Source organism: Phascolarctos cinereus, unplaced genomic scaffold (genome assembly GCF_003287225.1).
Source record: "Phascolarctos cinereus isolate Bilbo 61053 unplaced genomic scaffold, phaCin_HiC Scaffold_5;HRSCAF=322, whole genome shotgun sequence".
NCBI classification, from domain to species: Eukaryota; Metazoa; Chordata; class Mammalia; order Diprotodontia; family Phascolarctidae; genus Phascolarctos; species Phascolarctos cinereus.
This window is the reverse complement of record NW_027555958.1, coordinates 452979556-453007546: the sequence shown is the minus strand read 5'-3', so window position 1 is coordinate 453007546 and position 27991 is coordinate 452979556. Positions and strand designations below refer to the sequence as shown.

Sequence of the window (27991 nt, the reverse complement as noted above, 5' to 3'; positions counted from 1 at the left end):
TTAGGGCCCTCTGGTCTGGGAATGGGTGGATTTCTTTCTTATGTTCTTGTACTCAGCCTTCCCTGGTTATAGAAGGGATGGGGAGCATTTCTTCTACAGAGACAGAATGTGAGGCCCAGAGAGGGGGGTAATTTCATAGGAATTCAGAGGGGAAAGGACCTACAAAATCAGCTAGCACAATCTACACTAGGCCTGGGAGGCCACTGGGGAAGGGAGCTGCAACCTGTAGTCTTGGCAGAGTGGCATCAGGCCAAGAGGGGAGAGATATTCCCAGCCAGGAAGGGCGACTGCTCTTTTTCCCTCTTTAAAGAGGGTGAAGCTCAGGACATGTGACTTACCCAGAATTATAAAAGCAGTAAGTAGATAGCAATAATCATTTACAGCTTTTTATGTATCTTTGTTCCACAGAAAGCTCACGTTTCCTTTCCTAAGATGGGAATGAATCCCTGCTTAGGTGAGGACAGCCACTCCTCAGAGGGCAGGAAAGGTGCCAGGCCTTCAGACTGTTCCAGAATGAGGCTGACTCTCCATTCCACAGCACCTGGTACACGGCAAGGCTACAGGGCTGTCTGCCCCATGCAGGGTCACTAGGGGTGTCTGTGTCATGAGCTCCCCCCAAAGCACATGGCCTTCAGAAGGCTCCCTGCCAGATACAGCAAAGCCAAGTGGGGGGGCCCCTCGGGGGAAATGGCACCATTTACCCTTTGTTGAAGTTTTTGTCATCATCCACCCACTGAATGTGGATGTGCTCCTGAGGGTCCTCCGCATCTACCTTCCCACAGGTGATGGTAAAGTCCTTCATCTCTCGCAATGCTTGCCTCAGGGAGTCCATATTTTCAGCAGTTATCTGGACCATGACCCCATCTGCAAGAGCAATGCCAGAGCGACAAAAGAGTAGCATAAGCTTAGGAAATATCTGTGGAACAGACGAATAAAAGTGTGAGAACTGGAAGGGCCCTCAGAAGGCATCTTCTCCAGCTTCCACCTGAAGCATGACTCCTCTTTTACAATATCCCCAAAGGGATCATCCAGCATCATCTTGAACATCTCCAGTAATGAGGAACTCATTACTTCTAAATGACAGCAACTCACATTTAGACTCTGCTTTATGGTTCACAAAGTGCTTTTCCTAACATAATTCCATGGAGGAGGAAGCACTCAAAGTCACACAACTACTAAATCAGCATCATCATCGTATCCATTTTTCTAAAAAGGAAATTGAGGCTCAGAGAGGTTGAAGAGGCCTAACTCCCTCCCTTGCCCAGACTCTCTCCCATGGCTCTTTCCCACCCATTCAACCAGCCAAGTCTCTCCTGTGTCTTTTCCTCCCATATGTGTTGCTTTACTTGTGCTGCTGCTCATTCTGCAGGATTTAACCCTTCATCAATTCCTATCAACCTTTTTTAAAGGCCAATGCAAGTGCCACTTTCTTCAAGGGGCCTCCTACAGCCATGCTCTGGATTCCTCACACGAAGCATATCATTTTTTATATTGCATCATATCGGCTGCTTGTATTTTTCCACTGGTTAAACTATTAGCCTCACAAGGGCAAGCATCCCATTTAAAGTTTGGAAAGCAACTTACATATGTTACCTCACTTGATTCTCACCACTACTTTGAGATAATGAAGATATTATTATTTCCATTTTACAGATAAGGAAATTAGGATCATCAAAATTAATAGACTGGGGGCCCCAGGTGAATATACACCCTGCAACATCCATCTGAAAGGAGCTGAAGAAATTGAAAGGAAGGAAAGGCCCGGGTGAGTAGGAAATCTCCAGGAGCCACACTACCCAATCCTACCCCTAGAGTTCCAGTGTTGCTGATTCCAGCTCAACATCAGGTAAGCTGCCAGAACCCTACAGCCTCCAACTGCCAGCATCAGAGGTCCCAGCACACAAAGCCAGTGACCAGGCCCTAGGCTCTCAACACAAGAAGCTTGGGTCAGCACCCTCTGCTCCCCAACAGGAGAGCTCAATCTCTTTAAAGGCCAGGTAATAAGCAAACACCACAAGCAAAAAGAAATGTACGACAGATTCTTATTATGGGAAGAGAAAAGATCAAGGCAGAAATTCTGAAGAGGACAACACTGTCAACAAACCCACATCTGGAACCTCAAAAGGGAATATGAACTGTTCTGAAGTCCAAAAAGCCTTCTTAGAAGAGCTCAAGAAGGATTTTAAAAGTCAAATGAGAGAGGTCGAAGAAAAAATGGGAAAAGAAATGAGAGGTATGCAAGAGAGAGTCAATAGCTTGGAAAAGGAAGGACAAAAATTAATTGTAGAAAACAAGTCCTTAAAAAATACAATTAGCCAACTGAAAAAAAAAGTACACTGAAGAAAATAAGTCCCTAAAAAATGCAACTGGCCAAATGGGGAAGGAGGTATAAAACCTAATAGAAGAAAACAATTTGTTAAAAATTAGAATTGGGCAAATGGAAGCTAATGACTCTGTGAGAGAGCAAGAATCAGTCAAATAGAAACAAAAGAATGAAAAAATAGATGAAAATGTAAAATACCTCATTGGTAAAACAACTGACCTGGAAAATTGATCTAGGAGGGACAGTTTAAAAATTACTGGACTACCTGAAAATCATGATGAAAAAAAGAGCCTGGACAGTATCTTTCAGGAAATAATAAAGGGAAAACTGCCTTGAGGTCCTAAAACCCAGGGTAAAATAGCCACAGAAACAATCTCCTGAAAAAGACCCCAAATTGAAAACACCAAGGAATATAGTAGCCAAATTCCAAAGTTACCAAAGTTACTGCAAGCAGCCAGAAAGAAACAATTTAAATATCATGGAACCACAGTCAGGATTACACAGGACCTTACAGCTTCTCCATTAAAAGAACGTAGGGCACAGAATATAATATTCCATAAGGCAAAGGAGCTTAGATTACAACCAAGGATCAACTACCCAGCGAAAATGAGCATGCTCTTTCTGGGGAGGAAATGGATATTCAACAAAATAAGGGACTTCCAAACCTTCCTGATAAAAACACTAGAGCTCAAGAGAAAATTTGATCTTCAAATACAAGACTCAAGAGAGACATAAAAAGGTAAATGGGACAGAAAGAAACAACATGTTATTAATATGGGCAAACTGTTTACATCCCTACAAGGGAAGATGACACTAACTCTTGAGAACCGTACTGTTATTACACCATGTTAAAGGGGTATACATAAAGGAGGTGGATATTAGTTGACTTTGATGTAATGCTAAAAAAAAAACCTAATGAAGTGGGCTAAATGAATCCAAGTAAGTGGATTAATCTGATCTAAGAAAATGTACTGAGAGAAAAGGAAAGAAGGAGGCAGACAACGGTAAATTACATTACAGGAAAAGGCACAAAAACCTATTACAACAAAGAGAAAGAATGGAGGGAGATGAGCATTATTTGAACGTTACTCTCATCAGATTTGTCTCAAGAAAGGAAAAATATAATCAGTTAGATACTAATATTGATAGACTTAACCCTTCTCAGCAATACAAGGATCCAAGACATCTCCAAAGGCCTCATGATGGAAAGTGCTATCCACATCCAAAGAAAGAACTATGGAGTTTGAATGCAGATCAAAGCATACTAGTTGCTATTTTTTTGTCTTCTGTTGAGTTTTGTTTCCTCTTTCTGGTGGTTGCTCCTATTGGTTCTAATTCTTTCTTACAACATCATTAATGTGAAAATATGTTTAATATGCATATATGCATAGCCTATACCAGATTGTGCTGTCTTGGGGAGGGAGGTAAGGAGGGGGGGTAGAAAAAATTAAAACTCAAAAGCTTATGGAAGTGATTATTGATAAATAAAAATAAATTAAAAAAAAACACATTAACAGACTGGCCCCAGGGCACACAAGGAAGGTCAAAGGTAGAACTTGAAATCAGGTCTCTGACCCCAAGCCCAGCATTCTGCCCATTTTATCAGATGAGCTCTCAAGGGGGACTTTCTTCATTTCAAGCACCACGTTCTTTGTGCACAGCAGGTAATGAACACATGTTCGCTGAATTTAACTAAAGGATAAAATGATGTTGATTTTACAGCTTATAAGATTATGGATTTTTTTTTCCTTTTTTTTTCGGTGAGGCAATCAGGGTTAAGTGACTTGCCCAGGGTCACACAGCTAGTAAGTGTCATGCGTCTGAGGCCACATTTGAATTCAGGTCCTCCTGACTTGACTCCAAGGCTGGAGCTCTATCCACTGAGCCACCTAGCTGCCCCAAGATTATGGATTTTTCAACTAGTTCAATCTTTCCCCACTCCTATCCACCTTTCCTACAGGATGAGGTTACTCAAATAGGAATCAGGAGAGAAAGGATATAAGCTTTGATTGATTTCAAATCCACTAGAATTTAGACTACAATACCCTTCCAAAGAGAAAACAGGCTCAGACAGGATAAGCAATTTGCCCAAGGTCACAGAGTAAGGACCCAGGTTGAGATCTGAACCAGGTTCTTCTGATTCCAATCTATCAATCGTTTCCCTGCATCTAACTGCTTCTAGAAACTCCCCCTCACTCAGGTATGACTTCAAAAAACACTTTCTCACCTGCCCCAGGTGAAGCCTTGAACCTGGAAAGAGGGCTTTACACATTCTCTCCAAGTACATACAATCTGCCACGACTCAGTCCTCCGTGGTTAGCATATGGCTGCCCCAATACTCTTCTCCTCTCAGTGAGCCTAACCCTGGCTGCCAATATACAAACCCCATTTGTCATATTCACCTATCCCCCTTGTGGTCAGCCACCTCAATGCCACCTCACCATCCCGCTCCAGATCTGCCTGCCCCTTCCCCTGTGCCCTCTCCCATGCTGGCTCCATGATTAACAAACTTTCCTGTAGCCTAAATTTTTTCCTTTCCTTACTTCTTCCATCTCCTGGCCCTTAACAAGAGCTGGCTCCCTCCAGAAGAGTCTGCATTCCTAGATGACTCACTAATGTCCTCGAGGCAACCCATTCAATTCTGAGTCAACACCGTTTGTTAGGATGCTCAGAACCAACTCTGAATACCCAGAAAGTTGCCAGTGAGAGATCCCAGGGAGGGTCTGTGTGCTGTCAGAATCCCCTAAGATTACAATGAAAAGAACTACCCACCATCAAAGTTGACAGTTCTAAGAACCTCCTGTCCTTTGGGCTCTTATCAGCTGAAAGGCTCCCTCAGTCCCCCAGGTCTGCTTTAGTTAAACTTGATTAAAAAACAAACACATGGTGACATGGTCCTAGCAGAGACACAAAGCCCGGTAGTTACCACGTGGCTGACCTTCAAGGCCCCTACAATCCTACTTAGAGCTGCCTGAAGCCTATCGCATGTGACTCAGCTTCATGCTCCTGTGAGACCAGACTGGGAGCCGCTCTCCAAATAGTACCATCTATTGCCATCTCTGCTCGCAACACTGCCAGTCCCTGGCCTGCTGACGTCCTGATTCAGCTTTAAAGTCCATCTCAAAGGCATTTCTTCCATGAAATCTTCCTGTACAAGCCCCTGGTAGACACAGGTGTTCTAGAATGTACAGATCACTTCACTCCAAAGTCTTCAAATATTCTTTCCAAGGAATACTTTGCAATATGGTATCTGTACTTGGGTTTTAGCCCACTATTAGACTGTGATCTCCATAAAGTAAAACACTATGGTTTGACTTAATATTGTATCTCCACCAGCACCTTGCCCAGAGCTCTGTATACAGCAGATGTTTAATAAACTTTTTGTTGAAATAAAAATGAAGACATGATTCCTGGCCTCCTAGAGCTTACAGTCTAGCAGGGGACCTTCAAACCAAAATAATTCTAACGAAAAATGATATGGTAACAGGCACAGACTAAGTGCTAAGTAAGGCCTGAAGGGGAAAAGTTCATCACCAACTGGGGACATCAGGGAAGATTTCATGGAAGATGTAGCTTATAATACAGGCTTTAAAGTATGGGAAGGATTTTTTTCTGAGACTGCCCCAGAAGGAATCAAGATGGTGTTTGTGTGTGGGATGAGTCCATTTGTTAACTAGAAATAAAAAAGGCCTGTATCAGAAAAACTCATGAAGAGCTAACATATTAACATTAATCATTTTTCCAGTAATGTCCAGAACATGGACACCACACTCTAAGAGAGAAGGGTCTCAGAGCCACTTTCCCCTTTCCCTTCTCCCTCCCCCAGAGCCAGGTTTGGGTCTTGTTTCATTTATCTTTTCTGTTCTAGGTGCAGGGAATAGAGTTTCTGATCTGAGAGCTTGAGAGAGTGGGGCCTAGGCTCAACCCAGTAGGCCACCCGGTCTCAGGACGTAAAGGGAAAGGAAGGAAGAGAACAGGCTTTTAGACTTGGAACTTACCTAGGGGTGATTATGACCCCTGGTGTTGGGGGAGTGAGATGTTTGTATGTTTGTACTGGCTATAACTTTGAAGTAAATATTCCTCTGTAAAAGCTAAAAAAACAAAAACAAAAAACACTCAAAGCATTAAGCGTGGAATGTTTTCTGGGTCAGAAGAACCCATGCATAGTTACCACATTTCATGTGCTGGCTCTGGCAGCATTCTCTCCCTTCCCCCGACGGCCGGGCAGGCCCTCTGCCTGAATCTTCCCTTTGCCCTACCTCTCCCTACCTGGTTCTGGCAGACGTGTTGTGTCCTCCTAGGAAAAGGTCAGCTCCCTGGTCTGTGTCTGTGTCGCCAGCACTTGGCACAGGGCCTCGTCCAGAACAGGCACATAATAAAGGTTTGCTGAATTAAATGTACTATGTTCATAGGTTCCAGGCCTCGTATTGGGTGCTGGACCTATTCTAACCTACCAGTGCTTACAGAGATTACCATCCACTGGGGGACGAAGAGATATAATTGCTTTCCAACCAAGAGGTTTAATGGTTAGTCACAGGCTCAGCAACGGCTCTGCTTTGGCAGTACTGAATCTGACCCAACGAAAGCCCTTTCAGGTGGACTTGAAGTTGGTCATGTCTGGACAAAGGATTGCTCTGTTGACTCTCAGGGAAGGAAGTGATTATTGATAAATAATCTCCCTCCACACTCACCATCCTCCAGACTTATTCTAAGAGAAGCTGGGCACAAATACAAACACTATGTCTTCTGTCTTAGCGCTAAGAAATGCTGACCGGGCTCATCAGAGCTAGGCATTTCAACAGAGGGGCCTACGGCCTCTTGGTCCAACAACAGGGCGGAGCAAAAAAACACCTGAACGGCACGGGGAGACTGACGTTCAGTTTTGGCTCTGACACTTAATTGGATGATTCCAGGGAAGTTATATTACCGTAATATCCTCAACTGCAAAATGAGAATGAACATGAGACATCCCCACGCTGGGTCACCGATCCAGGATGGACTGAGGAAGGGTACTATGCCTAGGTGTGGCATTCCAGGGTGAGAAGTGGTTACATGCTCCAGGCTGTGTCCACAACAAGAAGCAAGTTCAAAAGCAAACAACAGTGGTGTGGCAAGGTCTCAGTTCCAATGTCCAGGTCATCTCAGATGTAGCAAGAAACCATCAGAGCAGGAAACCCAAGCCAAAGGGAAGGCTATGATTCTACCTTTCTCCACCAGCAGAACTCTCCAGCTGGCTGACAGCTGCAGAGCACAGAAGCAGCCTATGAAAATTTCCACCAGGCAAAGCCCACAGACATATGGCTCAGACCCAAACCTATGTCAGGAACTTGCAGAGCTCACAGCAGGGGGGCAGTGGTCAGCCCTCACCAGGAGCAATGAAAGCTTGCAGGTCCCCAGCCTGAGCCATCTCTGAGAATACCATGACGTTTGATACCCCAAGAAAGCAGCAGCAGGACCAGTCCAGGCATGCCCTCCAGAAGCATGCAGAGCCCTGCCCTAATATAAAGTCTAAAGTCGAGAAACAGGATGGAAAAATGAACAAATAATGAATCCCACCATAAACTGCCATCATGACGACAGGGATGTTCATGATACACAGCCAGAAAAAGAGAATGATCTAAAACATCTACAATCACAGCCTCAAAGAAAAGCACAGCTTGGGCACAAATTCAGCTAGTATTCCTAGAAGAGATGAAGCAAGAGTTGTTTTTTTTTAAAAAAAGAGTTTAAAATGTTTTTATAAATACAGTTTAAGAGTGGGAGAGGAAAAATTGGAAAAGAAGTGAACTATGGAAGAAAGAACTGGAAAGGGAGTTAACAGCCTGGCACCAGAGGTATAAAACCCTGCCCAAGCAACAAACTCCCTGCCTATCAGAATGGACTAAACAGAAGCTAACGACATTATGAGACAGCAATAAATATTAAAATAAAGTCAAAAGACAAAAAAACCCCAAAACCCAAAAAGGGGGCACACACAGAGGAGGCCCACTGCTCCTTCTTTACCTTCTACGATGCTGGACTTGGCCAGGTATCCGGAGGAGGCCTTCAGAGCTCCGCTGAACACGAAAAAGCCAGCACCGGTGACTGAAATGACAAGGAGAGGCACTGAGGCTCTGGCCTCAAGAGGGAGGAATTCCAATGAAATGCATTAAGAGGCAGGGAGAGAGGAGAAAGCAAGCACAGCCTTCCCAAGGCATGCATCACAGACAGCGAGACCAGCAGAATAACTGTTCCCATTTCACAGATGAGGAAGCCGAGGCTTAGAGAAAGGACAGAGCTAGGGCTTAGGAGGAAGGGACCCCGCACACCCTAGGAGTCCACTCTCCTCATTTTATAATGAAATGGGAAGAGTAGTAGAATCTGAATCCAATACCCAAAACCCCCAATCCAGCGCTCCTCCCATCAACAGTAGCTCACTTTTCTGAAGTTATTTGTTCACATACATTATCTGAGATCTCCCTGGTGTGGCCCCAGGGGAAAGGGTACCTGATTTACTATCAAGGGACCAAAATTTTAACCCTAGTTCTATTATTAGTACCTATCTGACCCTGAGGAAATTATGGGACCTTTTTTTGGCCTCACTTTCCTTGTTTGTAAAATGAGATGGATAGCCTCCAAAACTATGATTCTTTGATTTCATTCAGTCCTTACAACAATCCTGGGAGGAAGGCGCTATGATCTTCTCATTTTACAGAAGGGAAAACTAAGGCTCAGAGGGGCAATGTGACTTGCCCAGGGTCACAGAGAGTGAGTGATCGAGGTGAGATCTGAACCAGGTCTTCCTAAGTCCAGGCCCAGCCCTTTGTCTCACCAGCGTGACTCTGTAACTTCGGCGGGTCACGGAGAGACACCACATTCCTTCCTTCCTCAAGCACCGTATTCTCCAGCCTTCTCAGCAGACCAAATACTCTTTTACAGGCATGCTCTGACTTTTCAATGGTTTCTCTAAAATACAGTGCCTGGAATGGGATAAAAGACTCTAGATTTCTTCTTACCAGAGCAGAATACAACAGGACTCTCTCCACCTCCTGCTTCCATTAAGGTAGCCTACTTTTTCGTTAGCTGCTTTGGCTAGCATGTCACGCTATTAACTCTTATCTAACTTATAGTCCAGTAAAATCCCCAGGACTTTTTCACAAGGACAACTGACGCATGCTACATGTATGTAATTGATCTTTTTAACCCAAGGGTCAAGCTTTACGTTTATACTTCAATTCAGTCCACTGTTTCTGGTTGTCTAGATCTTTTTGGATATTAACTTTTCACCCAAAGAGAATCACAGAATCTCAAGCTCTCAGAGGCTCTCTAGTCCAAAGGGTCACCTATTTCTCCCAGTTGGATGCCATTAGCAAGTGTGACGAATATGCTACATATTCCTTCACTGAAGACATGTATTTGAGGGCCACCATATCACCCAGCTCCCTCTCTGACAGAGTCTTAAACTATATGTCTTGCCATCCCCATCTGATAGTGGCAATCCTCAGGAGTAAGAATCAAATGGGGGGGGCAGCTAGGTGGCGCAGTGGATAGAGTACCTGGCCCTGAAGTCAGAAGGACCTGAGTTCAAATTCGGCCTCAGACCAAACACTTGACACTAGCAGTGTGACCCTGGGCAAGTCACTTAACCCCAATTGCCTTAAAAAAAAATCAAATGGGGATATCTATGAAAGTCCATAGTGACTAAGAGTTTACAAAGCTATTTGACTCTCGTGATTACCTTGTGAGGCATATCATGGTTGTAGCGATCCCAGGATCCCAGAATTTTGGGCTAGAAGGATCCTTAGAGTTCATCCAGTACAAGCCCCTCATTTTATAGAGGAGGAAGCCAAAGCCCAGGGAAGAGAAGTGAATCCTCCCCCCCACCCCCAGAAAAGCACACAGACATTAACCAGCAAAGACCAAAGACCAGACTATTAACACAGATTATTTGACTCCAAACACAGAGCTCTGTAAGCAACAAAACTCTTCATTTTACAGAAGAGAAAACTGACTCAGAGAGTGGTATTATGACTGAGCCTGTGAATGTCCATGCCATGACTTGAGCCCAGCTGACCTACCTGCGGACAGAGGACAGGCTCTTCCCAAGCACTGCATGGTCAAAGAGCAGTCACGTACACTGATGCTGGGGTCACGTGGGCACTCTTGGCCGAGGGCCCGGCCGTGTTCCTCTTGCCAGTTTGTGGGTTTAGGGAGGGGCACCTTTTACCTTGTTTGGAGGAGGGGAGAGTCTAGCTTTTAGAACCCCTTCTAAGTCAGCTATGTTCCTCTGACTGAGCTCCCAACTGCTGCCTCATAGACTACTGGTTTTAAATGCAATGGGAGTCACTCCCTGAATACATCAAAGGGCTGAAACACCAGCCCAAAGTGAAGTAATGAGTACTGTGGGCAAACAAGGTTTGTGGGATCTCATCTGAGGCTCCTCTGTGACACCATGATACCAAGAACACCATGAGGGAATTTACTAAGACAGGTGAAGAAGCCCAGCTACAGCATGGCCAGCCCAGCGAAAAGAACAAAGCACTGGAGATCTTGCTGATGCTCCCAGAAGGTCAAGGGACTGGCAAAAGTCCTCTCCTCCAGGGGGCAGCCAGGTGGCACAGTGGATAGAGCACCGGCTCTGGAGTCAGGAGGACCTGTGCTCAAATCCAGCATCAGATACTTGACACTAACTGTGGGACCCTGGGCAAGTCACTTAACTCCAACTGCCTCACCACAAAAAAAAAAAGAAAAAAAAAGTCCTTTCCTCCTGCTCTGCAAATTTTAAGGGGCTACAGAAACGTTCACTGTCATGTTTCTCCTCTGGTCTCATGGAAAAACTTCTAAACCCTAGGGCCATCTAAAAGAGAGTTCCCAGCTTCCTGGAAGTTTGAAGCGTCACTCTGACCGCTCGACTGGCACACATTTTATTTGATGCTGACTATATGGCCACCCACTGAATATACAAATACAAAGGCAAGGCAGTTCTTGCCCTCAAAACACTTATATTCTATTAGGGAGCTACAGTACACTCACCAATGAATAAATATAGGCCACATCCAAAATAAAGGAGGAGACTCTCCTGGAGGGGCACGGACAACCAGGGAGAGCAGGGACAGCACTCTATAGGAACGGACTCTATGCTGAACACTGAAGGGGTCCAGGGATTCTAAAGGCAGTGTAGGGGGCAGCCATGAGCCCAGTTGGGCTGAAGCAGAGTGCATGAGGGGAAGTCATGGGAAAGCAAGCCAGCTGGTGAGGAGTTTGAAATGCAAAGTTACGTAAAGCTAAGACTAGACAGTTTCTAAGGTCTCTGGAACCACTCATTCTGCATGCCCTGTGTGTACAGTAGGTGCTCAATCAATGTTGGCCTAGATGACATGCTTCTCATGGCATTCTAATGTCAAAATTCTAATAGTCTATGTCAGGGGTGGGAACCCTGCGGCCTCGAGGTCACATATGTCCCTCTAGGTCCTCAAGTGCGGCCCTTTGACTATCCAAACTTCACAGAACAAATCCTCTTGACAAAAGGTTTGTTCTGTAAAACCTGGACTCAGTCAAAAGGCCGCACTCAAGGACCTAGAAGGCCACAGGTTCTTCATCCTTGGGCTACGTCATCTTCCTTACTCCAAACCCTTTAAAGGTTCACGACCCACTGCCAAAATCCAGTCTCCCAATCCCTGCTCTTTGGAATACTTCTGCAAATAATCTTTCCAGCCTCGCTTTTCACTTGTCTTTTACGCAGATCATGCTCTTCCCAAACCGGAAGCCAAAGGACTACTTCCCCTCCCACCCCATTCCTACACTCATGTTCCAGGTGCCTTTGCTCTCATCACTACTCTGAAGACCTGGAATTCTCCTCTCCCCAGCCTCCCACCATTTTTAGAAGCTGACGTTCTACCCACTCTGGAAGATTAGTTCAAATATCACCTGCTGCAGGAAGCCTCTCCTGATTCATCCCAAGCTACAAGTGATCCCAGAGCACTCTGAGTTCTTTTCATGAATTCACCACGGTCTACTCTGCATTATGGAAACAAATCTGTAACAAAGACAGGATAACACTGGCACTGCCTTCCTCCTGGAGGTGGTGTGAGGAAAGGGCTTTGTAAGCAGTCAAGCTCCACAGAAATGGGGCCTCGGCTTCCTCTCAGTATATAGCATAATGAAGCTTTCCTTGACCCTTCCAGTGGAAAGTGATCTTGCCCCACTCGATGACTCTCAGAGCATTTCAGCTCTCTCCTATGCACCCATCAAGCTGCGCGTGTGTTCTGTGACCATGGTCCATTGGCCATGTCCCCTTGGCAGACTGCAAGGCGCCTGAGGGTAATGGCTACATTATCCTAAACTCTTTCTTTCATGCCTCACATACAGTAGACACTTAATAACTGAAACACTGAAGCCACGTCTTCTTGCTCTGCCCTCCTCATGTATCAGCTCCCGGGGAGCTGTGTCCAAGGCGTCAGGCCCCGGGCCCTGCACATGGGGCAGGGCAGGGTTCGGTACCAGGCAGCAGTCGGGCTCCCAGGGCCCCAGCCCCCTCACCCTTTCGCGGCTGGTTGTGGATGCTGATAGCCTGAGTCTGGTAGTTGCCATCGTCATTCTGGACACACACAAGGTGGGAGTCTGCCTTCTCGTTGAAGCAGGCTCCTCCAGCCAGCACGTGCTCATTGGACTTATTCATGACCTTCATCATCTGTAAGCACAAGAGTGTTAGCACTCCGTCCTACTGCAGCACCCATTCCACCTGCGCAAAGATAAACCTGGCAGCGATGAATGATGCCCTCCCACTCCCACATTCCACTCAAACACTCTTAGCTAAAAACTTACAAGCCCAATCCTTCCAAAGTCAACGTGTTTGGTGCTCATTGAGATCCTTCCCTGAACACAAGGCATACTTTGCATTCCTTCCCCGCTGCCCACCCCTCTTTTACAGGTCAAAGCGAACCTGAGGCTTGACAGTAATTTAGCTAACCCCAGCAGTGTCCCTGGTTCTTTCTCCATGGCATGGAGTTCTCGGGGGGCAGTGCAGCTGAGCTCAGTCTGAGCTCAGAAAGAACGACCTCTGTATGACTGCACTGGCTTCCTTTTCTCACAGACCCATAGGGAAGAAGTCTTCCCTCAAGCTTGCATTCCCTTTTAAGAAGGCATCTTATGTCCAAGTTTCTTTAGGTACATGTGGAGAGAAAGCATAGTGAAGCAGGAAACAGTGGACTTGGACTCGGTAACAGCTCAGGCCACTGATGACCTCTGTCATCCTGGGCAGGTCACATAACTTCCCAGGGTCTTGGCTTCCTCATCTATAAAATATGATGCAAAAGAGGAAGCAAAGGGTATAATGAACGCAGAGAGGGCCAGGTGGGATGTTAGGAAGAGCCAGGCTCAAGTCCCACCATGAACACCTTAAGCTACAAACCACTTGCTAATCTGCACTGGCGGAGAGAGTTTTTCATCCTGGGAGTACCTCTAAAGAGATGAACCAGAGGCCCAAATGGAAAAAAGGAGAGGATGATATGAACTATGCAACATCACAAAGCTGTTCTGCATCAGGCAGGATCCAGGCCTTACCTAGACTTCCTATCTATCTACCCTCACATCTAGAAAAGGCTCTGAACTCAGAGGCCTTTGCTGAATGAACTGATGGATCGACCAGGATCAATAAAATAATGTGCTCAGCATTGCTAACATGATTTTCTGCACTGCTATACCATGATATGAAAGAGATACTAGCATCTGGAAGGCTCTACCAAAAGAAGGAAAGCAAAAGAAAGTTCAGTAGGAACTGTCAGGTGGAAAAAGATTTGAGTATAAGTCTAGTGAAAGCCATCTGGTGCCAGAGTTGGCTCAACCTGAGTAGAAAGGCTCATCCACCAGGAGTCCAGCCACCAGGTAATGAATTTTGTAGCCAAAGCTAATCTCAAATTACCTGCCAAGATACAGGGCAAAAATCACAAGTCTCCAGAGTAGTGAAATACTTTTTTTTTAATCAAACCTACAATTGATTTTGCTTTTTAAAAAGTCAATTATTTGTCATCGTGTTTTTCATAAGGTCTAAGTTAATAGGTCTGCAAACACTGAGACTAAATGAAAGAAAACATTCAATTCTCCAGAGCATCTATCAAACAAACCTGAGTGTAAGATCCCCTCATCCTGATGATCAATAATGTACCTGAGAGAAATAAATGAAAAATTGAGTATTTTTCCTCTTCACGATAACGCCTTTCCTTTTCCTGTTCTCTAAAATGGCTTCACCTCTATAAGTTTATTTTTTGGCCTGCATTTCTTAGCTCTTCTTGTTCTCAGCTATGAGTGCTGTAAAACTGCTAGTCGGAAATCTGAATGCTTACTATCTTCTTTAACCTAATGTATTTGTAAGGTGTCATCCCACCCTGGTTACACCTTGTTATTTCTGCACTTTGTGCAAAGGACAGCAATGTAGCACCTCTGCTGCACCATCAGAAGGATTCAGACAAAAACTGAATTCCTCCTCACACACTGAGGTTTAGCAACTGTCTTCTGCAGTGCTAATATAAACCACTTCCCTCAGGATCCCCAAGAAGAGTTTAAAATAGGTTTGGGGTTTTTTTTTCTTCCCCAAATAGGGGACATCAGCTTTTGCCAAAGTCAATTTGTAGTAGAATTTATGACCTCATTTGTAATGTCCTTTTCTAACAAAGGGGAAGAGCCGAGATGATCACACACTTCAGGCTGAAGGAGCACTGTCCAGATAGGGATTTCCAGGCTAAAATTAGGCTTTATTTTCTCCAGGGTTGGGGCCAAGGGCTGTGGGGCCAATGAGCTACCATACCGAGACACTGCCCTGGCGTGTCAGTATCAAGCATAATTAACGAAGTCTAGCTCCACGATTTGCACAAATCTCCACAAGCCTTAACGTATGGATGGACATGTACCCTTTTAAAACAATTTTTAGCTTTCACCAGGTGGAAATATTCAGTTACATATTAAGAGTATGGGTGAAGGGACTGAGCAACCAAGTGGACAAGGAGACAAACAAGACGTGGAGGTGGTATTAAAAAGGTATAAACAGAACCTTATGGCAGCTCAAAGAAGGAAAGGCAGACTCTAGGAAGAAGTGGCAGCATTTGAGAGGCACTTTGCCTGAAGGCTAGGTTTGGCTTCCCTTGAGGGGCAGTATCCTCGTGATCTTTTATTACAGGCACTGACTACAGTATGTCAGCTTCATGTAAGGATGTCCACTCCATTTACTTCATTAACAGTAAGACCTGGGATTATCATCATGCTACAGTGCGAAGAACACTGACTAGGAAGCCGAGGAGGCAGCTCTAATCTCCGTGCAAAGGTGCAGGGCCTGAGCTGGGGCTTCACTGGTCTGGGAAAACTCACTGAGGAGCAAACTTCTACTAGTGCGGGGTCACAAGAGGGACATTCCTGCTCCTTGGAACCAGACAGCCTTGTCATGGGCCATGGCCTCCTTCAGCAATCTGGTGAAATCTCCCACTAGTCTCCCCAGCATGAGAATGCTCCTTAGAATGTCTTTAAAACATGAAATAAAGCGGAAATATGTTTATGAAAACATTTCTTAAAAAATAATCTCAAGGACTCCAGACCTTTGATTAGACACTGTCTGGGGCTAGAGCTCACATGACTTGTCCAGGGTCACAAGCTAGCACATAGCTGAGACAAAACTTTAAACCAGGCTTCCCTGGCCAGTACTGCCTCACACAACTGTATGATTTGGGTGAATCACTGAAGCTTCGTGGGCCTCAGTTTCCCTCACTGTGAAATGAAGGGCTGACCTCTATGGCTTCTCATGGTCTCTAGATATCTGTGTAGGAGCCTGTGATCCCAACTAGGAAGGCCCTTTGCCCTGGACCTTTACTTGATAAGTCCCAATACTATATATCCTGGGAATGCTCTCAGAACTACCACAGGCATTAGGGTTCCAGGGCATCTTCCCTCTGTTCTGGTTTCCTCCTAAAAACAATCCCTTCAAGGCAAACAGGGCAAAGAAGGCAAACTGTCCTGAATTTACAGATGGAGACACTGGGCCCCAGAGAGGCAATGGGCCTGGCTAAAGGCAAAGCCAGCACAGGCTCTCTCTCTCCTTGGCCTCGGTTTGTATCGCTTGGGGTTCCTCTCCAACACACAATCCAGGGCTTCTAATTCCTACATCAGAATTTTTCCCAAGAAAAAACACTGGAGGATAGAAATACCTTGCTATCCTTAACATAACTGCCAACTTAATCATGTTCTTTCTCCTTTACTAGACAGTCTGCTACTTTACTTTGTTTATTTTGCTTTTTGGTGAGGCAATCGGGGCTAAGTGACTTGCGCAGGGTCACACAGCTAGTAAGTGTCAAGTGTTTGGTCTGAGATCAAATCTGAACTCAGGTCTTCCTGACTCCAGGGCCGGTACTCTATCCACTGCACCACCTAGCTGCCCCTGACAGTCTGCTACTTTATAAAGACCACTGGATTTGCAGTCAGGAGACGGGATCTCTGCTGGTTGTGGAACCTTTATCGAAGTCATTGTCTTTCTCTGTACCTCAGTTTCCTACTCTGTAAAATAAGGAGGGTGGACGAGCTGGTCTCTAAAGTCCCTTCCAGCTCCTATGACCCCTGTCAGAAAATCTATCTACGAGGAACAGAGACTATGCCTTTGTGGTTAGGGTACAGTGTCTATCACAGTGCCATATAAATCAGAGGCCCCATAATATGCTGATCACAGAAATGAAGAAGGACTTTGAGGCAGACAGGAAAACATTGACAGGAGCTTGTACAATAACCTCTTCTAGTGATGTGGGCAGTAACCCAAAGCTCTGTATGGTGAGAGGTGGCTAATGCCTCAGGGGAAGGCGGCCCTAGGTTCTGAGCATTCCCACTTGGTGAAATCCTACTCTGCCCTTGTATGCCAGTTGAAATGCTACTTCCTCCACAAAAACTTAGCTGATGGCCCCTGAAAGGAATGGCTTTTCTTTTTCAGACCTCACAGAGCATTTTGATTATACACTACCTCCCTGCTGTGCTACCAGGGTCTCCCTGTGATACGCTATGAGGGGAGGAGTCCATGGCATGGATGGACTTCACAGGTGGAAAGGCCCTTGGGGCTTAATAATCTAGTCCAACCCAGACCTGACCAGGACCTCCCTATACAGTACAATCCCCACCAAGAGGTCATCAGGGAGAGTTTCAGTTTGCAGATTGTCAAGAGGATGAGAAGCGACCTCATTCTGCCACTGCGTCAATGTTCTGATACTGAATCGAATGGGATTAATTCAGCCCAAAATGACACAAGGGTTTTTGGCTGTGCAGTCACAGGGCTGACTCACAGTAAGGGAACTAGAATCCCCAGAGGTTTGTACCCAAAATGCCTAGGGTGTAGGAGTTCACAGTTATTCCTTATGTGCAGCAGCCTCGGCCCTGGCCGCACAGGCCCCAGTCTATCGCCGTGACTTAACTCCGTGGACCTACAACTCCTATATTAAGTTCCAGGTTCTACCTTCTGCTAACTGAACTAACAGAAGGGTCCATTCTTTGATCCATCTGGGAAGCTCCCTCTCCCTCCTCCGAGTCATCCTCTGGGAAACGTTTCATCCACTCCTCTGCTTCGTTTGAAAAAAACAATGCCAGCTCCCACGTCTGCAAAGAAAAACAGTTCTTCCTTCCCCTGATGGCCAGAAAGCTCGCTGTCTCCCAGGCACACTTTCAGCTTAGCTGTCTGCCTGGTCTTCACTGCCCTGGCCACAATGAACCTTTCCAATGCAGCTTCTGTACCTTCACAAAATTCTCAACAATGTATACAGGTTAAGAACGAAAATAAACCAGCGTCTAAATCAGAGAACCCAAGAACCAGAAAGGACCTTGAGAGTTGGTTCAGTCCAATGCTCTGCTTCTGACACTATACCAGTTGAATGGATGATTGTAAAGGTAATAGGAATTAATAGTAAACTTTCCATTGTCATCCTAGACTCATTAGGAGAAATCCAGTAAATGTCAATAAAATCCAACTTTTCTGAAGCACTGAGAAAATAATCACTACTTGGCCCCAATAACAGGCCAGATAACACAAAAGCCTAAAAAAGTCTTTTTATTATCCCTAAGCTAAAAGCACCAATATCTTCAGGAAACCAAACCGTTTTTAGCATGTTCTTTGGTTGACAGAAATGAGATGATGGTCTATGCCATATTCTTTTCTCTAGCACTTCTACTTACTCTGTGGAGGTGAAGATAACAAATATGCAAATCAGTTCAAGACAGTTTGGGAAGGGAAACAATTAACAAATGACTAGAAGGACTGAAGAGGGCTTCCTGGAGGGGGTGGCCCCCAAACTGAGCTGAGGAGAAGAAGGGTTCGAGGCCAAAGTAGGAAGCTGGCAAGTGGGATGGGGTTTGGGGAATTGCCATCAGTTCAGCCTGGGTCTTAGAGTCCTAGGCTTTGTTGAGCACTCAAACGCTCCCTCCTACAGGAGGCCAGTCCCAGGCTCTCCCACGCATACCCTCCCCAGCTGAGATCGCTCTTCGCCAGTTCTGAAGGCATCCTATCTATGTGTGCCTGGTTATAGTACACGGCATCTCTCCCATTAGAACAGGAGCTCCCGGAGAGCTGGGGCTGTTGTGTGCTCCTCCATATACCCTTAAGTGAAGTCCAACAGGCATTCCACAAACGCTGTTAACTGACTGGGACGAGGCTGGAAAGCTAACTGGAATCAGGATCATGAAAGGCCTTCACAGTGAGGCCAAAGAGTTTGTGTTTCATCTTTTTGCAGGGAAGACTCACGCCATCAGGCTGATACTGTATAAAGACGACTTTGGCAGCTGTGGAAGAGATATGCTGGCACAGGAGAAAACAGAAGAAGGCAGATGACCTGGAAGGTCTTCAGGATCTCAGCACCTCCTCCTTTACCCCCACCTATTATCAGCCCATTACGAGAGTGAAGGCCAGAGGCGACGAGGCCTGCAGGTGGAGGAGGAGATGGGTGAAAGGCGTTGTGGGAGGATTCACAAGACTCAGTGACAAAGGGGACAGAGGGAGAGGCAGAGCACAGGGAAAGCTCAGGTGTGACTCAAGTAGGAACCTGAGTAACTGGGAAGACCAGCGAATCCCCGGGTCCCAGAGCTGGAAGAGACAACAGAAGCTATTCAGTCTAATCCAGACCTGAAAAGAAATCCCCTGGCCATCGGAAGAACAAGTGGTCATCCAGCCTTTGCCAGAAGAGATCCTAGTGAGGGAGAACTCACTATATCCACGAGTATTTCATTCTGCCATTGTTAGGAAAGTCTTCCTTCTGTTAATGAGTCAACACGCATTTTAAGCAGCTCCCGGTTGCCACACACCATGCCAGGGTACAGGGTATACAAGCACAAAGAATGAAACAATCCCAGCTCACAAGGAGTTTCCACTCTAACGAGGGAGATGAGAAATACACGTATAAGTGTATACTGTATAAATATGAAGTGAAGAAACTGAAATACACACAAACCAGTTAAATGCAAGGTAGTCTGGGAAGGCAGACACTTGCGGCTGGGGCAATCAGAGCAGCTTCATGTGCTTGGGCAGAGTTCTAAAGGAAGAGGGGAAAGTGCATGCTAGGCCTGTGGCATGAGCAGAGACAGGCAATGTCCAAGGAGGCCGGGAAGAGGTCGGGGTCAGGTGGCACAGGACTTTAAATACTACACAGAAGAGACTGTATTTTATCTTAGAGGCAATAAGGAACCACTGGAGTACATTTAGGAGAGGAATCACATGGTCAGACTTGCACTGGCAGCTGTGAATAAGACAGACTAGAATGGTGTGAGACTTGAAACAGGGGGACCAACTAGAAAGAATCCAGGAGGAAAGGGTCACACAGAATCAACAGTGTCAAATGAAACAGCAAGTATGAAAACTGAGGGAAAGAATCCCATCAGATTTGGCCAGTAAGAGATCACTGGTAACTAGAACTGCAGAGGGCAGTTCTAATTGAATGATGAGGGTGGGAGTCAGATTGCAAAGGATAAGCAACAAGAAGAGAGGAAGAGGAGGCACTGAGCAGAGATGACGCATTCGAGTTTGGCCGAGAAAGGCAAAGAAAGAACAAGGCCATACTGCGGTCTTGAGAAGGTCTTCTGATGGGAAGACAGAAGGCCTTCTGGAAGGCCACAGAAAAGGGGCTGGCTGACAGGGAGATGCTAAGGATCCGAGAGCACTGAGGGTGACACAGGAAAGAATGGGATCAAGTGTACGTGTGTGAGACAAGGAGAAAGGCAGCCCACTGTCAAGAGACCAGGGGAACGGAGGAGAGAGTGGGACATGATGTAAAAGGGAGTTAGGATGAAGAGAAAGGAGGAGGCGGACACGTATGTCAGTGGCCTCCTTTTTCTTAGTGAAGCAGGAGGAAACACCTTCAGCTGAGATGACCAAAGGGAAGGTTAGAGGGTTAAGGAAGGAAGAGAAAAATTCTGTATCAGTTTTTGTGGGGAATGAGATAGGAAATCAATTAGAAAGGAATAAAAGGATTGTCTTGCTACAGTGAGGACTCAGCTAAAGTTGGATATCATGAATTTGTAACACAGCCATTCAGCACGGTTGTGAGTCAGCTAGGGGCAACAGTGGCTAGAGAGCTGGGTTGGAATCAGGAAGATCTGAGTTCAAATCCAGCCTCAAACACTTACTGGAAGTGTGACCTTAGGAAAGTCATTTAACCTCTCTGTCTCAGTTTTCCCAAGTGTAAAATGGGGATAATAACGGCACCTATCTCACAGGGTTGTGAGAATCAAATGGGATAATATTTGTAAAGCGCTTAGAACAGTGCCTGGTATGCAGCAAGTGCTAAATAAGCTAAATGCTTATCCCCTTCCCTCTCCTCCCCCGGCGAGTCTTCCTCTAGCTCTGCCCCCTCAACCATTGGCACACTTCTTCACGCACTCCAAAGTATCTCGAATGTATTCCATATATATTCTGTGCTTGCAGATCAGAGTACATGATGTCTGTCTGTCCCCACCCCCAGTAGAATGCACACTCTGTGAGAGCAGGGAGCTGTACTTTTGTCTTTGTAACCCTACAGCTAGCATGATCCCTGGCACCCCAAGGGCACTGAATACAGGCTTGCTGGGTGAAACTGAACTGCATCTACTGAAGTCTCAGAAACCCGCCTGTCCATGAAGCCTCCCTGACTGTGTAGGACTTCTCACCCCACCTCCCACTCTACACTCCAAGCTCTACGAGAGCCGGGCCAATGAACGGATCTGATATCTCTGTATTCCCAGCAGTAAGTACAGGTGACTAGGCAATGCTTATGGACTGAGCAAATGAATGAATGCATCAACATACACACCTGCTGAGATTCTTTCTTACCTCATTGTATCTGTTGCTGGGGATTTTAATGCTGGTTTTCCTCACTTCCATGTCAACCACCAAACCCTGAACCACGGGCAGCGTGTACTGGTAATTTCTGAAGTCCTTAGAATTGCAGATCACAGGGTCAAAAAGCAGGGATTAGGGTTAGGACTGATTCACAGAAATTACATATACATACATACATACATACATACATACATACACACACACACACACACACACACACACACACAGGTTTACTACGGTAGGTTTCTAATGTAATAAAGAAATATATGATGAGCACTCCATGTACCTCCAAAAAAGTGGGTAACCTAGTATATTAAGTGAGGGTCTTTGCAATTTCAAGTTTCATTAGACTACAGGATTGAGCCCCAAATGTAAATCAACTCTTAATAGGAAAAGCCAGTGTAGAAGTGTTGGAAACTAGCCCATACACAGCTTAAGGCTCTACAGTCATAGCAACTGATGAGGCCACCCAGATTTTAGTTTAATTCTGAAGTCTTTTTACCATGTTCATAAGACAGACAAATTCAAAGGATTTCTTCTTGAATTCTTTGGATAGGCCTCAAATCTACAGGATCTGACTGTGATGCTCAAAAGGGAAAAGGAGAGCAGGGGACTGGCAACTTCTCAGAAGGAATATCACACATCAGGAAACGTGCTTGTGCAGACTGGCCTTTCTAGTGAGTGACATCGCAGCGTAGTCACAGACTTCTGTCCAAGCTCTTCTCTACAAACGCAGGCAAGCCCACATGAGACTACTTCAAACATGCACTCAGGGGCTTCTCGGCCCCTCCATCCCAGACCCAGACTGGGGAAAAGGAGGAGACACTTACTGCAAGGAGATTCATGATCGTGTGTCCTGTCTCTCCAAACAATGGCTTCCGAAATCTGACACTAAACAGAGGGCATGGATAAACTACAGAAATACAAAATAAACAGATGCAACGTGAGGACGGCCTGTCAGACGGGAAAGGCATCAGAAACACATTTGAACAGCTCATCACAGTGTGAAGAGACATCAAGGTTCTGAGCATGTCTCTCATAGAACCCCACAAAAACATCCCCTGATTCAGCGTGCTCAAGATCTCCGGAGAGGCCCTGAGGAGCTTTCTCCTGCAGTGGGACAGTCATGTTGGAACTTCTGCCAGATTTCTGAGCTCTAGCAATAAGGCCTTTCCTACTAGTCAGCCCAGGGCTCTCTCCCTCTGAGAGCGCTCCTGGATTAGCTGTTTGGATATCTCCTCTGCGCCTCACATCTTCAGCCATGTACATGCACGTGTCATATTTGTACGGGCATTGTATGTACAATGTGTACAGAGGCAAGTGGGGGGCCCCACAGCACACAGAGCTGGAGTTAAGAAGACCCGAGTTCAAATCTCTTCTCAGCTGTGTGACCCTGGGCAAGTCACTTAACCGCTGCCTGCCTCAGTTTCCTCAACCGTAAAATGGGGATAACAACAGCACTTACCTCAAAAAGCTGTTGTGAAGATCAAATAAGACAACAATAAAGCTCTCAGAAAAAGTAAGCGCTATGTAAATATTGGCTGTTATTTTCATTGTTACACATCACAAACTTCAGTGAATTTACAATCATTTTGACAAGAGGGGCTGGGTCATCATCTAACTTTTAATCCACCGCGCCAGGCACAGGGTCTGGTATGTAGTGTGCGTGCTCACGGAAATTTTTCTAATTGTGGAAGTGGGGAGACAGTCAGTCAGTCAATAAGCTTCTATTACGTGCTGAGCTTGTTCGAGGAGAGCGCTTACTATGTCCCAGGCACTGTGCTAGGGACAGGGGGTACAAAGAAAGACAAAATGCAGTCGATGTTCTCAAGAAGATCATGGTCTAATAGGGAAGTCAACATACAAACAAGTTATGTACAGAATAAATTGAAGGCACTAGAATGAGGGGGAATTAGGAAACTCTTCCTATAAAAGGTAGAATTTTAGCTAGGACTTGAAGACAGTCAAGAAAGCCAGGAGGTAGGGATGATAGAATTGGTGATGATAATAGGAATAGGAGATGATAACTCCTGCATCCCTGACTTTCTATAGAGAGACGAGTCTACATAAAATAAATGCAAAGTAAATGAGTGGAGGGAAGGGTAAAAGCATTTAGGATCCTCAGGGGACACTTCGTGGACGAGGTGGTATCAGGCAAGACAAATAACCAGAAGGCCAGGTTAGTCAGACAGTGCTGTTTGGGACGGGCAGATTGGGCCCGGGTTGTAAGGCTTGAAAATCCAGGAAAGACATTTACATTTGTTATTTTTTAAATTAAATTTTTTATTTTCATAAAAATTCACCTTCTCTCCCTCTCAATCATGTTAAACAAGTTTACACACTGGCCACATTCAAGGAGAGAGCCTCTACGTGCCCTCTGCAACTGTCCCTTCTCTAGGAGGGGGAGGGCAGTGGCTTCCTCCCAAGTGCTCTGCAGTCCCTGCGCTGACCAGAGCTCCTCCGTCTTTCAAAGGTATTGTGTTTACGATACTGCCGTTGCATACACTCTTCTGGTACTACTCACTTCATTCTACATCAGCCCCTACAAGTGAGAAGTTTCTATTGCCTCTTAGGGGCAACAGGAAGCTATTTTAATTGACTGAACAGGGAAGGGACTGACACGGCCAGGCCTGGACTTTAGGAAAATCATTCTGGCAGATGTGTAGACGATTGTTTGGAGTTGGGAGAGATGTGAAGTACGGAGAGCAATGAGGAGACCACAGCAACAGTCCCACAGATAAGGGATGAAGGCCTGAATAAGGGCAGCAGCCATGTGATTGAGCAGAAGGGGACAGACGCAAGAGATTTTGTGTAGACAGAAATAAGATGTGGCAATCGACTGCGGATGTGGGTGAGGGATGGGGGGGAGTTTCTAAAGCTGGCTGACTGCAGACACAGGAGTTCCCCAGAAGCAGCAGCAGCAAAGTCTCGTTCTCAGCTCAGAGAGATGAGGGGTCCTGCCCATGGTCAGACAACTAGGAAGGATCAGGGTAGGCAACCTTGTACCTCCAAATCTCGTACTCTGCCCCCCATACCATGAGTCGTCTCTGTTTTATGATTTCAAAGAGCAGCTCTAGATAATGCATGTTTATAGTCAGTGTAAGGGCTCACAGGAGGGTTTTAACTTACGTCTGTATTCAGCTCCAAGTCTCAGCATTAGTCTGATGGGGAATACTTTTGCCCAAGGAGTTTCCCACTTCTGGATAAGAATCCCAAATAAGTATGGTGGAGTTGGGAGCACCAGATCCTGCAATGACTGGTAAGTTGATGTGACATACAAGAATCCACCATGTTCTTTGCTGCCCAGGAAACTCTGGCTGAAGAAGGAGTGTCCCAAACAGCTGACGACATTCCCTGAAATAAAGGCCTTTATTAATTTATCGAATTTTCTTTGAATCCACAAACTTCTGGCATTAAGAACTGAGTACTGTGTGGGAGAGAGACACTGTATAATAACATTGATGATGGTGATGATGATAACGATAACAGCATGACTACACCAGAGCTTACACTGTTATGTTTTTAGCCAACAGATAAAAAAGCAGCCATTTTATCCATCTGAACAAAAATCCACAGTTCATTAAATATAAAAGGAATATTAAAAGGATGGTGACTTATCCCAGAATTCCTTTCAAAAAGATGAAAACAAGGTAAACAGTAAGAATAATAAGATTTCATTTTTAAAATTTAAGATCTACCAAACACCTAGAAAAAGACAACCATGTTGCTACACTAATACATCAAAAGTTTGCTATCCTTTATAAACTAACAGAAAACAAATCCTCATCCTACAGACCCCAAATTACTCTCGAGAATTCAACAAATCAAGTGCGCTGGAAATGAACAGATAGAAAACTGCTACCCGCAAAATCCTGGAGATTATACTGATTCATAAAAATTTAAGAGAATACTGTAACAGATTTTGCCAAAGCAATTACTCATGATCTTAAAACTCACATTATGATATAAAAGGCTTTCAAAATATAGGGAAAGGTAGAAGAAGAAATTAAAACCACATGGGAACATATTAGTAGCTGGGTGGTGCAAGGCAGAGTGCTGAGCCTGGAGTAAGGGAGACCTGAGTTCCAATGTGGCTTCATACAACTAGCATACTAGTAACCTGTCTGCCTCAGTTTCCTTGACTGTAAAATGGGGATAACAATAGCACCTACCTCCCAGGCTTTTGGGGAGGACAGAATGAGACATCTCACTGAGCTGGCCCACAGTATGTGCTCTATAAATGCTTATTCCATCTATCCAACAGATAAGGTAATACTAATATTAATACTAGCTAGCACTGACAGAGCACTTTTAAGGTTTGTGACACACTTTACAAGTATAATTTCATTTGCTCCTCTTAACCGAGGTAGGTGCTACTTTTGTCCCCATTTTACAGATAAGGAAACTGAACCCAGGGTTACACAGCCAGTCAGAATCAGAGGCTGTAATGGAACAATGCTCCCCTCCAAGACACCTCACTCAATTCACAGGGTGTTAGCTCCTGAGGTCGTCCCAAAGCAGGAGATACCAAGAAACAAACAAAAGCAAACAAAAGATAACAAACAAAATCAAAAGGATGAAAAAAATAGAAAATATGAAATATTACATCAGAAAAATGACTGATCTGGAAAAAAGATTGAGAGATAATTTAAGAATTACTGGACTACTTGACAGCCATGATAAAAAAAATTATAAAGGAAAACAGCCTTGATAGTCTAGAACCAGAGGGTAAAATAGAAATTGAAAGAACCCACTGATCACCTCCTAAAAGAGATCCCAAAATGAGCACTCCCAGGAATATTACAGCCAATTTTTAAAAAATTATAGCCAAATTCCAGAGCTCACAGGACAAGGAGAAAATATTGCAAATAGCCAAAAAGAAACAATTCAAATATTGTGGAGCCACAGTCAGGATAACACGAGACTTAGCAGCTTCTACATTAAAGCATCAGAGGGGCTTAGAATATGATATTCCTGAGGGCAAAGGAGCTAGTATTACAACCAAGAAACACCGACCCAGCAAAACTGAGCATAATCCTTTGGGGGGGAGGAACGGACATTTAATGAAACAGAGGATTTTCAAGCATTCCTGTTAAAAAGACAAGAGCTGAACACAACATTTGACTTTCAAATATAAGACTCAAGAGAAGCATTAAAAAAGGTAAACAGGAAAGAGAAAGCATAAGGAACTCAATAAGGTTAAACTGTTTACATTCCTACACAGGAAGATGATACTGGTAACTCACAAGAACTTTCTTCATTATTATGGCAGTATGAAAGCATGTACACAGAGGGCACGAGTGTGAGTTGAATGTGATGGGATGCTATCTAAAAAAACGAAAGTAATGGATGAGAAAGAGGAATGCACTGGGAGAAGGGGGAAGGGAGAGGTAGAATGGGATAAATTATCTCACATAAAAGAGGTGCAAAAGAACTTTTACAGTGGAGGGGAAGGTGGGGGATTTGGGGAGAAAGCTTGAACCTTACTCTCATCAGAAGTGCTTCAAAGAGAGAATAACAGACACTCAGTTGGGTACAGAAATCTATATTTCCCTACAGGAAAGTAGGAGGGGAAGGGTGTAAAAGAAGTGGGATGTGGCTGATAGAAGGGAGGATAGATTTAGGGAGGCAACAGTAAGAAGCAAAAGACTTTTGTGGATGGAGAGGGTGAAAGGAGAGAGAGTAGAATAATGAGGTGAAAAATAGGATGGAGGGAAATACATTGACTAATCACTACTGTGAAAAAATTTGATAGAAAATTTCTCTGATAAAGGCCTCATTTCTCAAATATACAAAGAACTGAGTCAAATTTATAAAAAATAAGAGCCATTCCCCAAATGATAAACGGTCAAAGGTTATGAACAGACAGTTTTCAGATGAAATAATCAAAGCTATCTATAGCCATGTGGGGAAAAAATGCTCTAAATAAGCACTTCTAAAACTGCAGGTTGCAAAAAATTTGGCAGTAACAAAAGGTTTCTGAAAGCATAACGACCAAAAATTAATTCAAAATCAAATGCGTGATGAATCCGAGGCGTTTCTGGCAGCACTTGCCTGTGTCGCATCATGCAACTTCACTGCAGCATTGATTCTGAACACAGAGCATGCAGACTTTGCACTGCACATGGCCTCAGGCCACGCAACAGCACGTCAATAAAGCTGCGAAACTCTAAAAGGGGTTGTGAGTGGAAAAAACTGATGAAGCCCTGTTCCTTTTTTTTTTTTTTTGGTTGGGCAATGGGGGTTAAGTGACTTGCCCAGGGTCACACAGCTAGTAAGTGTTATGTTGAAGCCCCGTTCTAAATCACTACTGATAGAACAAGAAAAACTGAAACGATTCTGAGGTACCACTTCATACCTATCAGATTGGC

General features: G+C 44.9%; 1 protein-coding gene across 7 annotated transcripts in view; it reads right to left on the bottom strand.

Annotated features, from left to right (window-relative positions):
- The window catches only part of ZFYVE9 (zinc finger FYVE-type containing 9), a 184163-nt gene that overhangs the window by 10855 nt on the left and 145317 nt on the right, over positions 1 to 27991 (bottom strand). For 5 of the 7 annotated variants that reach the window (XM_020987768.2, XM_020987766.2, XM_020987769.2 and 2 more), the window contains 6 exons: positions 24750 to 24974; positions 22451 to 22533; positions 21612 to 21716; positions 12842 to 12992; positions 8327 to 8407; positions 702 to 864 (listed from right to left, as the gene is read on the bottom strand). In XM_020987768.2, the coding sequence (XP_020843427.1) occupies positions 702 to 864; positions 8327 to 8407; positions 12842 to 12992; positions 21612 to 21716; positions 22451 to 22533; positions 24750 to 24974 (808 nt within the window). Of the gene's footprint in view, positions 1 to 701; positions 865 to 8326; positions 8408 to 9177; positions 9283 to 12841; positions 12993 to 21611; positions 21717 to 22450; positions 22534 to 24749; positions 24975 to 27991 lie in introns of those variants that run through there. The other 2 variants (XM_078156631.1, XM_078156632.1) reach the window with 2 other exon arrangements.